The sequence below is a fragment of the Ctenopharyngodon idella genome, chromosome 13 (genome assembly GCF_019924925.1).
Source record: "Ctenopharyngodon idella isolate HZGC_01 chromosome 13, HZGC01, whole genome shotgun sequence".
NCBI classification, from domain to species: Eukaryota; Metazoa; Chordata; class Actinopteri; order Cypriniformes; family Xenocyprididae; genus Ctenopharyngodon; species Ctenopharyngodon idella.
In genome coordinates, this window is record NC_067232.1 from 28,260,275 (window position 1) to 28,274,427 (window position 14,153).

Genomic DNA, 14,153 nt, shown 5'->3' on the forward strand with positions numbered 1-14,153 from the left:
TATAACATTCTATTGTTCTATCTATCCATCCATCCAACATTCTATCCATCCTCGTTCCATCTATTCATTGTTCTGTCCAACCATCTAACATTCTGTTCTATCTATCTATCTATCTATCTATCTATCTATCCATCCATCTAATACTGTTTATCCAGACAATATTAAACCTACTAAAATGTGTTCTGAAATATTGTGTAGAATTTTGTACAATATTCCCATATATATTTTTTAAGATCAGTTCTTGAAAGTTTTTTGGAAAAAAAAGACAAAATGAATTCTGTGCAGGAATTATTTTGTAAGTTGAGAGGTCATTTGCTGGATTTATTGTTTCATGTTTATTGGTCATGTCGCCTGCATCTCTTCTTTGACCAAAAATGCATCCATGCAAACAAATATCCAAAGAATGAATCACCAGGAATGACACAAAACATTCTGAGCAATCACAAACTTGATTTCACCAGTGTGTGTGTGTGTGTGTGTGTGTGTGAAGTGTGCCTCCCGACCAATGACGAACACATCCGTCCCAATGGGACTTTCTTCGTGACGTATTAACACAAATCAAATCTGATTGTCTTCCTGTCTGATGGAAAGTATTCAGACATATAAAACGAGGCGAGGGGTGAGACTATTCAAAGAGACACGAGACCGCGAAAAGGAACTTTAAAAACCACCTGGTCACTTTGGGAGATTTGACTGGAGGTATTTCAGGAGCCCGATCAGCGCGCGGATCACATCACCATAGCACATGTAAGTTCCTTTGATTTTAATATTTCAACATTTACTATAGTCACTTTTTACTCATGTGCATGTTACATTCATTTAGACTCGTTTTATTTTACATACTCATATATAGCCTACAGAAATTGCACGACATTTACATTAATTAATGTCTATTGAAACATATTTTCTGAAGTAGTATTTTCTATACAAACTAATTTTAAATTGTTTTAGGCACAGCAAAAACTTATTATTATTAATAAAACAGAAATGTCATATATATATTTTTAATTATAATGTGAATAGCGACAAAGAGAATGCACATTTTAAGTTAGTTTTTGCAAATGGCTTTACTATTTCGTATTCGAGTTTTAAAATGCATTTACATTTAATTGTTTATTCAATGTGAACTCTCACCATGCATTCGTGTATGCACAGGTGTAAAGCAATGCTCGTGAGGAACGGCTCTCAGATTTTGCTCTTCATAACTCTCTCCAGTGTTTTATATGCCCGGACCTTAAGTTTACCCTACGCCTCCATGAGGTAAGACCTTTACTCTAGTAAAGCACACGAATTAAACTAAATTCCTAACTCTTTTTGTAATGTTTTTAAAGCATTTTATATATCGGAATATGAGCGCGCGCTGTTCGCGCCATCAGAGCTGTGCGCGCGCATGTGACTGAATCGCCTCAGAAAAGAAAACAGAAAAAAGACGATAAAAAACACGGGGAAACAAAGAAAAAACAAAGTTATTTTAGTTGTTTGTTTGGATATTTAAGTAAATTACAATTGTATGAACCATACAAGTAGGGAAAATCCCTATTTAGCCTTTACCCCGTTTCTGTTCAACGCGTGTAATTTAAATAGGCTACTAAATTTAAATGTTCTAGTCGTAAGTTATTTTAACCACCTCCAAATGCTTAATATCGTTGGTGGCTCTTACACAGATGCAAAATTTTAACACAATAGTTTCTGGAAAAATACTACTTATTCCTGTATAGAATCTTAATAACATGAATTCTTCAAGAAGCTTTTAGAATATTTACGTTATTAGCTTAACTATATGGAATTTTGATTGGCACTATTTTGTAAGGGAGACACAGACATTCCTATAAAGCTTTCATATAATTAAAACAAGCAGCTTTATTACAACTCAAATGAGCTATAAATGGATTGTGTCATTTTCTAGAGGAAAGTTGGTTATTGCAGTTATTAAATGACTGGTTCTGTGTCTGTGCAGAGATACAAGACACGCAGACGGGCTCTTCACAAGCGGATACAGTAAACTTCTCGGACAGTTGTCTGCCAGACGGTACCTGGAGTCACTGATCGGAAAGCGGGTCAGGTACATGAACCCTTTTTGTATGCCAATGCATTCGGGTTGTGCAATTTCACAATCTGGCTGTGGTGAAATCCTTAACATGATCCGTAGCCCTGCTGAAACCAACCAAAGGTGATTTGAAGATAGTCACCCAAAACCTTCTAAAACCATTAAACCAGACCTGAACATTGGAAACCAACTAAAATCGTCAATTATCTGGTTTAAGAAGGGAGGGTTTTTAGATGTTTTAATCAATTGAATCAATTGAATTGAACTTAGTGTAACAGGAATTATGTTTTAGTAATTGTTCAGTATAATCAGACTTTAGATGCAAAGAAAGTTTCTTCTGCTTTAAGAGGCATAATATTGCATCTATATTACTGTAAATCTGTAAGTCTAATTGATATTTTCATAATGGTTTGTTTATCCAAATGCAGATTCTGATTAATCTCAAAATGGCCATTGGATTATATACCATATAATCCTATAAACATGGTCTGCTAAAGTAAATGTTAAATGTTTCGCTGGTGATCTCAAGTATTAGTCCTGCATATTAGGAATGACGTATTTCTTTGCGCGTTTTTAGCGATGATTTGATGGAAGACCAGGCGCCGATGAAGCGTCATTCAGACGCAATATTCACAGACAACTACAGCCGCTTTCGCAAGCAGATGGCGGTGAAGAAATATCTTAACTCTGTTCTAACAGGAAAGAGAAGGTATAAAGCACTTCATGAGCATCACCAGAACATTTACTCAAAAGAACAACATGTTATGTGGTATTTTACTGGTGTTTTTCCTCTCTTTAGTCAAGAAGACCCACCCAGCATGCAAGAGGAATCGGCCGGTGGCGAGACCACGTATCGGGAGAGCTACGATGACGTCACTGTAGACCGACTTCTGAATCATATACCATTGGTAAGTCAGATGGAGACAGTGCTTAATAACAGTCCTTGCAAATATAGTTCATTTAATCACTGATCTTTTCTCTTCTAGCCGCTCTGAGGTCGGTTTGAAGGCAAGAAAACAACTCTCCTTGACCATCATAGGTTTTCCATTTACACAGTCTAGTATAGGACATCAGCATACTACTAAAACAACGTGTTGAAGAAAAAAAAATGTGGTTACCTATGACGTAAATGTTTGCACTGTACATAGAAAATAAACTTTGATGAGAGATGTTAGCTTGAAGATGTACATAGTGTGCTTTGGCCTTGGAACCGACACGTTTGCTTTGACATGTTTCCTGTAAATTGTAGATCAATAAATGCATTGAAACAAGCCCCGGACTGGTACAGTAAGAGAACCACATATTCGGACCTGAAGACTGCTGATTGGACCCGTGACATGATGTAACTCCGTGCATTTTGTAAATTGAATTATTTTGTAAAAATATTGATGTTGCTTCTGTGTGAATTCTAACTCTAGAGGGATCATTTGGGTTTTGGGAGGGTCAGGCACTGGAAATCTTTATTTTTGCCATTCAAAGTATAATAAAAGGTTGAAGAGCCATAAAATTCTTGACTGCACTCGATTTCAATGTTGCTCTTGGTCCGGCCATAACTTTAACCATGAACTGCAATCAATTCATGCTCATGTTTTCCATTGTCTTTGGTCCCACAATGACAGCCATTCAGAATAATGTGCCATTACCTTGAAGAACTGTCTCAATTATATTTCTGCGAGTTACGACTGCCGTTTGTTTTCATCCCTGAAAATACAGATAAATTGGGCTTAAGGAGCACAGGTGCAGAGCAAGACAAAAATAAAATGTTCAAGATTGCATAGCACTCACTTTTTAGACAAATATACGGTAAATAAACAGACAGCTTGAGTAATAATGATGCATCATGATGCAGTCCATTCTTGAAATGACTCCACCAAGTCAAACAGCAAAAGGTGTGAGATCATTCATTCTTGTAATTCCAGTTAAAGGTCTTAGACCCTTATTTTGAGAACTTCCGAAGAAAGCGCTCATTAGTATTAGCCGGCCTATGACTAAGCATCTACAACACGTTGAAGGCAGCTTTGGAAATTTGAATCATAAATGTCAGAGGATAAGGAACGTTATATAAGACGACATGCAGTGTAAGATGGGACTCTGGTTGCCAAAATTAGGCTTGTCTGTCAAATTAGATTTATTTTGAGTTGTCATTCCCATTGGCCTGGAAAAATGGTTTGGTTTGTACTAATTAAACTATAACTGATATAAATATCTGAAAGAGACGGCTGAGCGGTCAGAGCTCAAAAATAAGGATGGTCCGGTGCCAGTTTGAGAGTTTTTGAGCCAGCAGATCAGTCAACAGTGCTGTGTTGTCATGTGCATGTGTTTTTATGCATTATAAGCTATGATGAAGGTTATATATACACATATATACATACACACACATATATATATATATATATATATATATATACACACACTACAGCAAGGCCGTAACAATGTCTTGAACATTGGGGGGTCCAATTTTTTAAAAAGCATAAAGAAACAGAACAGTGAAGGAAATTGTAGGTCTAATTCTAGTACGGAAATAATCATTTTTAACTATTTGCAAATAATATTTGCATTAAAATATGCACACATGTACTTGTATTTATAGCCTAATATGTCGAAAACGTAAAATGTTTCTTGGCTCGTGACACTCAGAAACTACATGAATCACATAAATGCATATCTTCAATTCAAAATGTACGGACCTCGCACGTGACATGCAAGAAAAAAAAAAGTTAATCGTCCGCGTAATTTACTAAATCGTTCCCTCGATTTCCTAAATCGTGCGCACGATTACTATTTCGTTCCCTCGATTTATAAATCATCCACATGATTTATAAATCGAGGGAACAAAATATTAAATCGTGCGAACGATTTACACCGTGTCTACACCAGACGCGATTTTTGCGCGACAAGATGCGACAAGCCGACCGTTGCAAAGCACTTGGACTATGTCAGAAAAAGAAGGGGGAATCCGTTTAATGTCGGGATTTTATCAATATCACTGATTATAATGGGTTCTAATGTATTTCGACACATCGCGTTGCGCTGCTCGCGTCCGGTGTGTTAGCCTACTGTTTTTTCCTGCATATCATGTGGGGCTCTGTAAGGGAAAAAAAAAGTCGTGTAGTTTGCATCACTGGATGTTACTGTCGGTCGTTTAACATTTCTGTCGCAAAAAAGTTGACATGTATTTTCATCTTACCTCACTCTCTTTCAACGTTAAACTGACGCTTCACGCTGGAATTCACGTACTGAAACCCCACCTACTTCAATTTGATTGGCCATCTCAATCATTTTGACATTGACGAGCGCTGTTTTGGCGCGTTCAAATCATGTCGGAAAGATCGTATTTACGAGCTGCACGTTGGCTCTGCACTACAGTATATATATATGTATATATTATTGTAGAAATGTACATTATTTGTCCTAAAACAGTATTTTTTTTCACAGGAATATATTTACACAATTTACATAAAATAAAATAAAATATAATCTGTAATCTCGTTGTGGTAAGTACAGTGACAAGTGTTTAAAAGGCAAGGAAAAATCTGAACTACAGCCTTAAAGCTTCTTATTGTTCAGCTTGCTACAAATATTGTTTAGGTTTGTGTTTTTGTGTTGGAGATATGAATGGAGTTAGGGTTAAAGTTAAGGTTTGTACAAACGTTTGATTCTTAATAGGGTGGTTAAATAGGTTATTGTCAGTGAATGCCCTATTCTTTTGATTGGTCAGGCAGGTTGTTAGTGTTGAAGTGCTCTACTTGGCTTGGGTAACTGAAGAGGCTGTTATGTGTTCTTCTGTAGCTGTGCTTCTCTTAATGCATGTGTCATTTTAGCTTGTCATTTGTAATCCTTGTGGCAGTTGCACATCCCATCCATCTTCCTGGAAATGCCAGAAATCAAGCTGAATGGAACAATAACAAACAATCAGAGAAAACATGCACTAAATATGTTGTGTTTGGTCTTAATTTGTCACATTGGATTTATATCATTACAGCACTAAGTAGGAGGAAATGCAAAAACGGAGATGACTAATTAATTGAAAATCACTCGTGCACCAAAACTTGTATTTGCATATACATACACACACAGTATATCCACCCATTGCTAACAATGAATGTTCATTTATCCATGTTCATAACTCCATTATTCTAAGAAACATGACTTTTCTACTTCTACTAAACCTGTAAAGCCTGACATATGAAATAATAGTAAAAAAAAATAATAATAGTAATAATTTTTGTGGACAAATTACGGAATCTTTAGAAGAAAAAAAAAGTTTGTATATGTGTTTTATGTTTTGGATCATATTTGATCTATATCAGGTTTTTATGGCACATATAGTATGATATAGGAGAATATGAAGGGGGAAAAACAATTTTCATGTACTCTTATTGTGTGCCTTGTTGTGCCTGTGTTCTGTTCCTGTGTATGTAGTTCCCGTTTTCCTTGTCTTGTTGCTCTTTTCCTAAGTCCCAATAGGCCTACAGATTTTCCTAAATGCAAAATATTCATTTCTTGATGTGATTCCACAGATCAGCAGGTATGATGAGAAGACTCAGGGTATGTTTACACGACAACGATGTTCTAAAAACGGAAACATTTTTACTTTGCGTTTTTTGCATACAGACGGCAACGTTGTAAAAACGATCCCCGTTCACACGGATCCGCGAAAACGACTAAAAACGCTGTATTCTGCTGCCTGGCCAGTAGATGGCGATGTCACTTTGTGAAGAAACACTATAGGCTGAACACGTAACATGCATGCGCATGACGTCACCATTTTCACAAATTCACGTTTACACAGAGACGATAAAAGTTTTCAGGTAAATGAACGGCCAAAACGCATAAAAAATTTTCTACTTTTAGTTGAAAGTGGCCCTTTGGGTACGTTTACACAACAACGATGTACTAAAAACGGAAATGTTTTTCCTTTGCTTTTTTCACATACAAACGACAACGTTGTCAAAAAGATGCCCGTTCACAAGAATCCACAAAAGCGACTAAAAACGCTGTATTATAACGCCAGGCCAGTAGATGGCGATGTCACTTTGTAAAGGAACACTACGCACCTGTAGACCTTCTGTAGCGCCGCCCCTTCTCAATGCTGCGCTCGTTGTGTTCTGTCTTCCGGTTTGTATTTTCACCACATGAAGGTAAGATCTTACGGGTTTACGAATGAACGGGTTCACGTGCATGACTTCACCATTTTCACAAATTTGCATTTTTGTTGTTTACATGGAGACGATAACAATGTCATTTCAAAAACTTGCACTTTGAAACCTGTTTTTAAAAGTTTGCATTTTCAGGCCCCCAAAACGCCGCTGTCGTGTAAATGAATGGCCAAAACACATAAAAAATTGTCCACTTTTAGTTGAAAATGGTGCCGTGTAAATATACCCTAAGGGGCCGTTTACATGACACCATTTTGAACTAAAAGTGGACAACTTTTTATGCGTTTTGGCCATTCATTTACACGACAGCGGCATTTTTCCTTTGCTTCTTTCACATACAGACGACAACGTTGTCAAAAAGATCCACGTTCACAAGAATCCAAAAAAAAGGGGACTAAAAACGCTGTATTATAACGCCAGGCCAGTAGATGGCGATGTCACTTTGTAAAGAAACACTATAGGCTGAACACATAACATGCATGCACATGACGTCATCGTTTCCACAAATTTGCATTTTTGCTGTTTACATGGAGACGACAACAGTATCGTTTTCAAAACGTGCACTTTGAAACCCGTTTTCAAAAGCGTGTATTTTCAGGCCGCCAACACACCATTGTCATGTAAAAAGTTTTCAGTTTTTTGTTAAAAACGGTGTTGTGTAATTGGCTATTTGGGTACGTTTACATGACAACGATGTAGTAAAAACGCAAAGTTTTCCTTTGCTTTTTTTTTATGTATAGACGACAACGTTGTCAAAAAGTTCCCTGTTCTTAAGGATCCAGGAAAGCGACTAAAAGCGACTGTATTATAACGCCAGGCCAGTAGATGGCGATAGTAGACAGACCTTCTGGTTCCACCCCTTTTCAGCGCTGCACTTGTTGTGCAACAATTTTTGTTGTTTACATGGAGACGATGATGATATTGTTTTCAAAAACTTGCACTTTGAAACCTGTTTTCAAAAGTTTGCGTTTTCAGGCCCCCAAAATGTGTGTAAATTGTCACGTAAATGAATGGGCAAAACGCACAAAAAGTTTCCTGTTTTTTGTTAAAAACGGCCCCTTAGACTCTGGTGACCAGGCTTAATCTTTGGCTATTGAATTGTTGTGGTGCAAATCAGATGCTATGTGATTTGTCCAGGGCTGTGTGGAGAGGGCCAGCTCATTAGCTCTCATTACCGGATGGCTAAATGGGCCTGCTGACCACAGCAGGTAAAAATAGATGGATAGACTGTACACTGACCAGCTCCACTCTGATAATGGGTGCATTACCACTTAAAGTGATTCAACATAGAAATGGCTGGCCAGGAACCACTTGTTTTGAGCATTAGTGAGCGCGTGTGTTTGTGCGTTGCACTCTTTCCACATGCCACCTTAGTTCTGTACACATTTATAGTCAGTTTTGTTTGCTCAGAATTCAGATAATACCATATACAACGTTACTGAATCTTAGATATTATGGTAAACTCCAAGATTCTATCATAGGATATGTCCAAAAACACAAGGTATTACCATGGTATCATGTCTAAAACATGGTATTTGCCCATACTCATTATCAGGTAAGGATGCTAAAAATGCTGGGTTAAAAACAACCCAAGTTGGGTTGAAAATGGACAAACTCAGCGATTGGGCTGTTTTAACCCACCGGATGGGATGTATTAACCCAGCGGATGGGTTGTTTTAACCCAGCGGATGGGATGTTTTAACCCAGCGGATGGGATGTTTTAACCCAGCGGATGGGTTGTTTTAACCCAGCGATTGGGTTGTTTTAACCGAGCGAATGGGATGTTTTAGCCAACGATTGGGATGTTTTAACCCAGCGATTGGGGTGTTTTAACCCAGCGGATGGGTTGTTTCAACCCAGCGAATGGAATGTTTTACCCAGCGATTGGGTTGTTTTAACCCTGCGATTGGGGTGTTTTAATCCAGCGATTGGGTTGTTTTAACCCTGCGATTGGGCTGTTTTAATCCAGCGATTGGGTTGTTTTAACCCTGCGATTGGGCTGTTTTAACCCAGCGATTGGGCTGTTTTAACCCTGCGATTGGGGTGTTTTAATCCAGCGATTGGGTTGTTTTAACCCTGCGATTGGGTTGTTTTAAGCCAGCGATTGGGTTGTTTTAACCCAGCGGATGGGTTGTTTTAACCCAGCGATTGGGTTGTTTTAACCCAGCGAATGGGATGTTTTAACCCAGCGATTGGGTTGTTTTAACCCAGCGAATGGGATGTTTTTACCCAGCAAATGGGGTGTTTTACCCAGCGATTGGGTTGTTTTAACTCAGCGATTGGGTTGTTTTAACCCTGCGATTGGGTTGTTTTAAGCCAGCGATTGGGTTGTTTTAACCCAGCGGATGGGTTGTTTTAAGCCAGCGAATGGGTTGTTTTAACCCAGCGATTGGGTTGTTTTAACCCAGCGAATGGGATGTTTTAACCCAGCAAATGGGGTGTTTTACCCAGCGATTGGGTTGTTTTAACTCAGCGATTGGGGTGTTTTAATCCAGCGAATGGGATGTTTTACCCAGCGATTGGATTGTTTTAACCCTGCGATTGGGTTGTTTTAACCCAGTGAATGGGATGTTTTAACCCAGCAAATTGGATGTTTTACCCAGTGATTGGGTTGTTTTACCCAGCGATTGGGTTGTTTTAACTCAGCGATTGGGTTGTTTTAGCCCAGCGAATGGGATGTTTTAACCCAGCGGATGGGATGTTTTAACCCAGCGGATGGGTTGTTTTAACCCAGCGATTGGGTTGTTTTAACCGAGCGAATGGGATGTTTTAGCCAACGATTGGGATGTTTTAACCCAGCGATTGGGGTGTTTTAACCCAGCGGATGGGTTGTTTCAACCCAGCGAATGGAATGTTTTACCCAGCGATTGGGTTGTTTTAACCCTGCGATTGGGGTGTTTTAATCCAGCGATTGGGTTGTTTTAACCCTGCGATTGGGCTGTTTTAATCCAGCGATTGGGTTGTTTTAACCCTGCGATTGGGCTGTTTTAACCCAGCGATTGGGCTGTTTTAACCCTGCGATTGGGGTGTTTTAATCCAGCGATTGGGTTGTTTTAACCCTGCGATTGGGTTGTTTTAAGCCAGCGATTGGGTTGTTTTAACCCAGCGGATGGGTTGTTTTAACCCAGCGATTGGGTTGTTTTAACCCAGCGAATGGGATGTTTTAACCCAGCGATTGGGTTGTTTTAACCCAGCGAATGGGATGTTTTTACCCAGCAAATGGGGTGTTTTACCCAGCGATTGGGTTGTTTTAACTCAGCGATTGGGTTGTTTTAACCCTGCGATTGGGGTGTTTTAATCCAGCGATTGGGTTGTTTTAACCCTGCGATTGGGTTGTTTTAAGCCAGCGATTGGGTTGTTTTAACCCAGCGGATGGGTTGTTTTAAGCCAGCGATTGGGTTGTTTTAACCCAGCGATTGGGTTGTTTTAACCCAGCGAATGGGATGTTTTAACCCAGCAAATGGGGTGTTTTACCCAGCGATTGGGTTGTTTTAACTCAGCGATTGGGGTGTTTTAATCCAGCGAATGGGATGTTTTACCCAGCGATTGGATTGTTTTAACCCTGCGATTGGGTTGTTTTAACCCAGTGAATGGGATGTTTTAACCCAGCAAATTGGATGTTTTACCCAGTGATTGGGTTGTTTTACCCAGCGATTGGGTTGTTTTAACTCAGCGATTGGGTTGTTTTAGCCCAGCGAATGGGATGTTTTAACCCAGCAGTTGGGCTGTTTTAATCCAGCAGCTGAGTTAAATGTTTCCCCAACCTGCTGGGTAGTTTGAGATGAAAGTATTAATTTCTTTCGCACAAATAAAAAACAATCAAAAACAATAGTATACTAACCAAATTTTGGAAAGAGCATGATTTGTGTTTCTCCTCCATTTTGATGAGAGCAGAGCGCTGCATCCTTAGAAAAATGAAAGGGTTAATTGTTTTAGTTATCATGCACAAAAACAAATCTTAACAGAATTATCCAGCCATGCAAAACCACCAATCTATTAATCCCTACATGTTCTGCAAATCATTTTATGCTAATATACACATGCTATGGGGGAGGAGACGGACTGTAGCGATGAAATTTACTCTAGTGGATCACAACAATGAAGGACAATCAGCATTTCATATGGAAATGAGTAATAACCCACTTCAACATCTGTCCTGCACGCTTCTAACGTCTTCTGCAGCATGATTCTCTCTCCGCACGCTTCTGAACGTGACTGAGTGTGAGCAGCGGAGCGGATTGGCTGTCCTTGGGGCCGGTGGCAGTGCTAGCTGAAGACCATCGCAGTGACAGGAGTCGGCCTTTAGACCCCTGGTGTAGTCATGTGACAGATGCCAGTCATTCATAATAAACGTCACACGTGCCCCTCACTTCACAGGGAATAGCTGGAATGAGACACATGACACATTTAAGAAAACTGAAGGGTAGAATGTCTTAAAAAGTGGCAACCTGCCATTGTGACCTTAAAGAGCTAATTCTACCTGTTTTAACCTATAAAAATAAGATGTTACAATTTTTTTGTTGTTGTTTGAGTAAATTAGCAACAGTAAGACATTTAGGATTAAAAAGCAAGTGTGCATTTATCAGCATTTGACAGTGAGTCAGAACTATCCGTTTTATAAGACAGATTTCATAATAATGCATTCCTTTAGTGCCAATAACCTACAGTCCACTTATTTCCAATGAACCCACATGCCCTTAATTCAAATTTAAACCCAGATGTGACTAAAATAATGTTAAAATATCACGCACCCACACACACGGAGCAGTTTGCATCTAGTCTGAAAGGTTAATCACAGCAGAAAGCTTCCAACAGAAAAATTAGATTTGTATTCCCAAACAGAATGACTCATAATAAGCGATATGTTTTGTGTGTGTGTGTGTTTGTGTGTGTGTGTGTTTCAGTGTAAACACCTGTTTTGCTCTCTGCATCCTCCCATGATTTGGAGCTTCATTTGTACAGGCCGTGGTTTAATAAATCAAATGGAAATACAATAATATACGCGCGCAGAGGTTTTCTCGTCCAGAAAGGTCAGCTCTGAGATTAATTATACCGCGAGGAAGACCTTAAAGGGACAGTTCACCCAAAAAAATTTACTCACCCTCAAGTTGTTCTAAACTTGTATGAGTTTCTTTCTTCTGCTGAACACAAAAGATGATTTTTTGAAGAATCTCCATTGACTTCCATGGTATGAAAAAATAAATAAATAAAAATACTATGGAAGTCAATGTTGACCAGAAACTGTTCGATTGCCAAAATTCTTTGAAAACTTGAGGGTGAGTAAATGATGACAGAATTTTCATTTTTCACTCTAAAAAATACTGGGTTATAAATAACCCCGTGATTGGGTTAAATGTTTGTCCAACCTGCTGGGTAGTTTAATTTAACTCAACTATTGTTTAACAATTACTGTATTGCTCGCTTAAAATGAACCCAAAATAGGTTGGAAATTAACATTAATTAATATGTTTAATAAATGAACATTTATTAATAATTTTAATGAATATTAATTAAACAATAAACATTTATTAAATTGCTTATTAATAAATGTTCACCTTTTGATTATTATTGTTGCCTCTAGTAATTATGTGTCTGATTTTTATTTTGGGTTCGTTTTAAGCCAGACATATAGTCATTTTTAAACAATAGTTGAGCAGCACTTTGGTCAAACATTTAACCCAACCACTGGATTAAAACAACCCAATCGCTGGGTTTGTCCATATTTAACCCAAATGGTTGTTTTTAACCCAGCATTTTTAGAGTGACGGGTGAACTATCCCTTTAATGATGTAATATTTCTCTAAGACACAGCCTTGCTTTTATGATCCCAATAATTCTGTCCTTTTCTCTCTAATAAAATGCTGGGTTGTTTCAAGCCTAATTTGGGTCAAAAATGGACAAACGCAACCGCTGGGTTAAGTTTTTTAATTAAATTTTTAACACAATAAAAACGCTGGGTTAAAAACAACCCAAGGGCTGGGTAAATAATATAGGACAGAACACATGTTGGGTTAATTATAATGGGTTGATTCATTTTTACTATAATACTAGCTTTTTTTTTTACTTCATATATGAATTAATGTTTACAGTTAACTTAAATACTCTAAACTTTTTTTTTTTTTTTTAAATACTCCACACAACCACTGGTTTCCATGATAGGCCTAATTCCTTTATTTTCGATCATATTTTATAGTATAGCATATTTTATAAAGTTTTTAATACATATTTCCTACATTTAAGCTCGTTTAATAAATATTAGAAGTAAAAAAGTAAACATTTAGAAGTAATTCAAGTGTAATGGACCAGTCTCTGTTGTTCTGTTTCCACCGTAGCGGCGCTGGATCTCGTGCCGGAGATGACTCGTGTTCGGCGGGGGAACTGATAACTTCAGACCGCCGCCTGCGTTTCACTCGTAGCCGAAAAATGCTGTGACTGACTCCATAACCTGTCCATAAATAATCAGTGTACAATTCTGAGAACATATTTTAACATCCAAAGTATTTATATTCTGTCTCTTTTTTAATAAAATCATAACATTTTGTGCGTTTCCATCACGCGAAAAGGCGTGACACGCGTTTAGGTGACTCACATCGCGCCCCTGTATGTTGCTTTGCATAAAATTAAATGATATACAGAACAATAATGAATTTTTAAATAAAATAAAACATACACAAACCTGTATTTTACCGAAGACATGCACCAGTTTGACGGAGCTGCACTGCTCTCTCCTGAAGAGGGCGCAAGAAGCCTGCGATAAATAACTCAACCCCTGGGTTATTACGGCTGACCCAGGATCTGGGCAACATAAAAACTACACAAACACTGGAAAAATAACCCCCAAAAGGCTCAACCCAGGACTTGGGTAGAAAAAATAACTCAAGAATTTTTAGAGTGTGAGTTTGTCCATATTTTACTACACAACCCAGCATTTTTTTAGATTGAATTGC

General features: G+C 38.2%; 1 protein-coding gene and 1 long non-coding RNA gene across 2 annotated transcripts in view; both read left to right on the top strand.

Annotated features, from left to right (window-relative positions):
- LOC127524827 (uncharacterized) overlaps positions 1–14,153 on the top strand; it is a 270,726-nt gene that overhangs the window by 155,365 nt on the left and 101,208 nt on the right. The gene's annotated exons all lie outside the window — the stretch shown is intronic.
- Positions 584–3,318, top strand: vip (vasoactive intestinal peptide). Its single transcript, XM_051916784.1, has 6 exons — positions 584–747; positions 1,156–1,260; positions 1,958–2,062; positions 2,625–2,756; positions 2,847–2,955; positions 3,034–3,318. Coding segments are annotated over exons 1-6 (462 nt in total). The 5' UTR covers positions 584–745; the 3' UTR covers positions 3,043–3,318.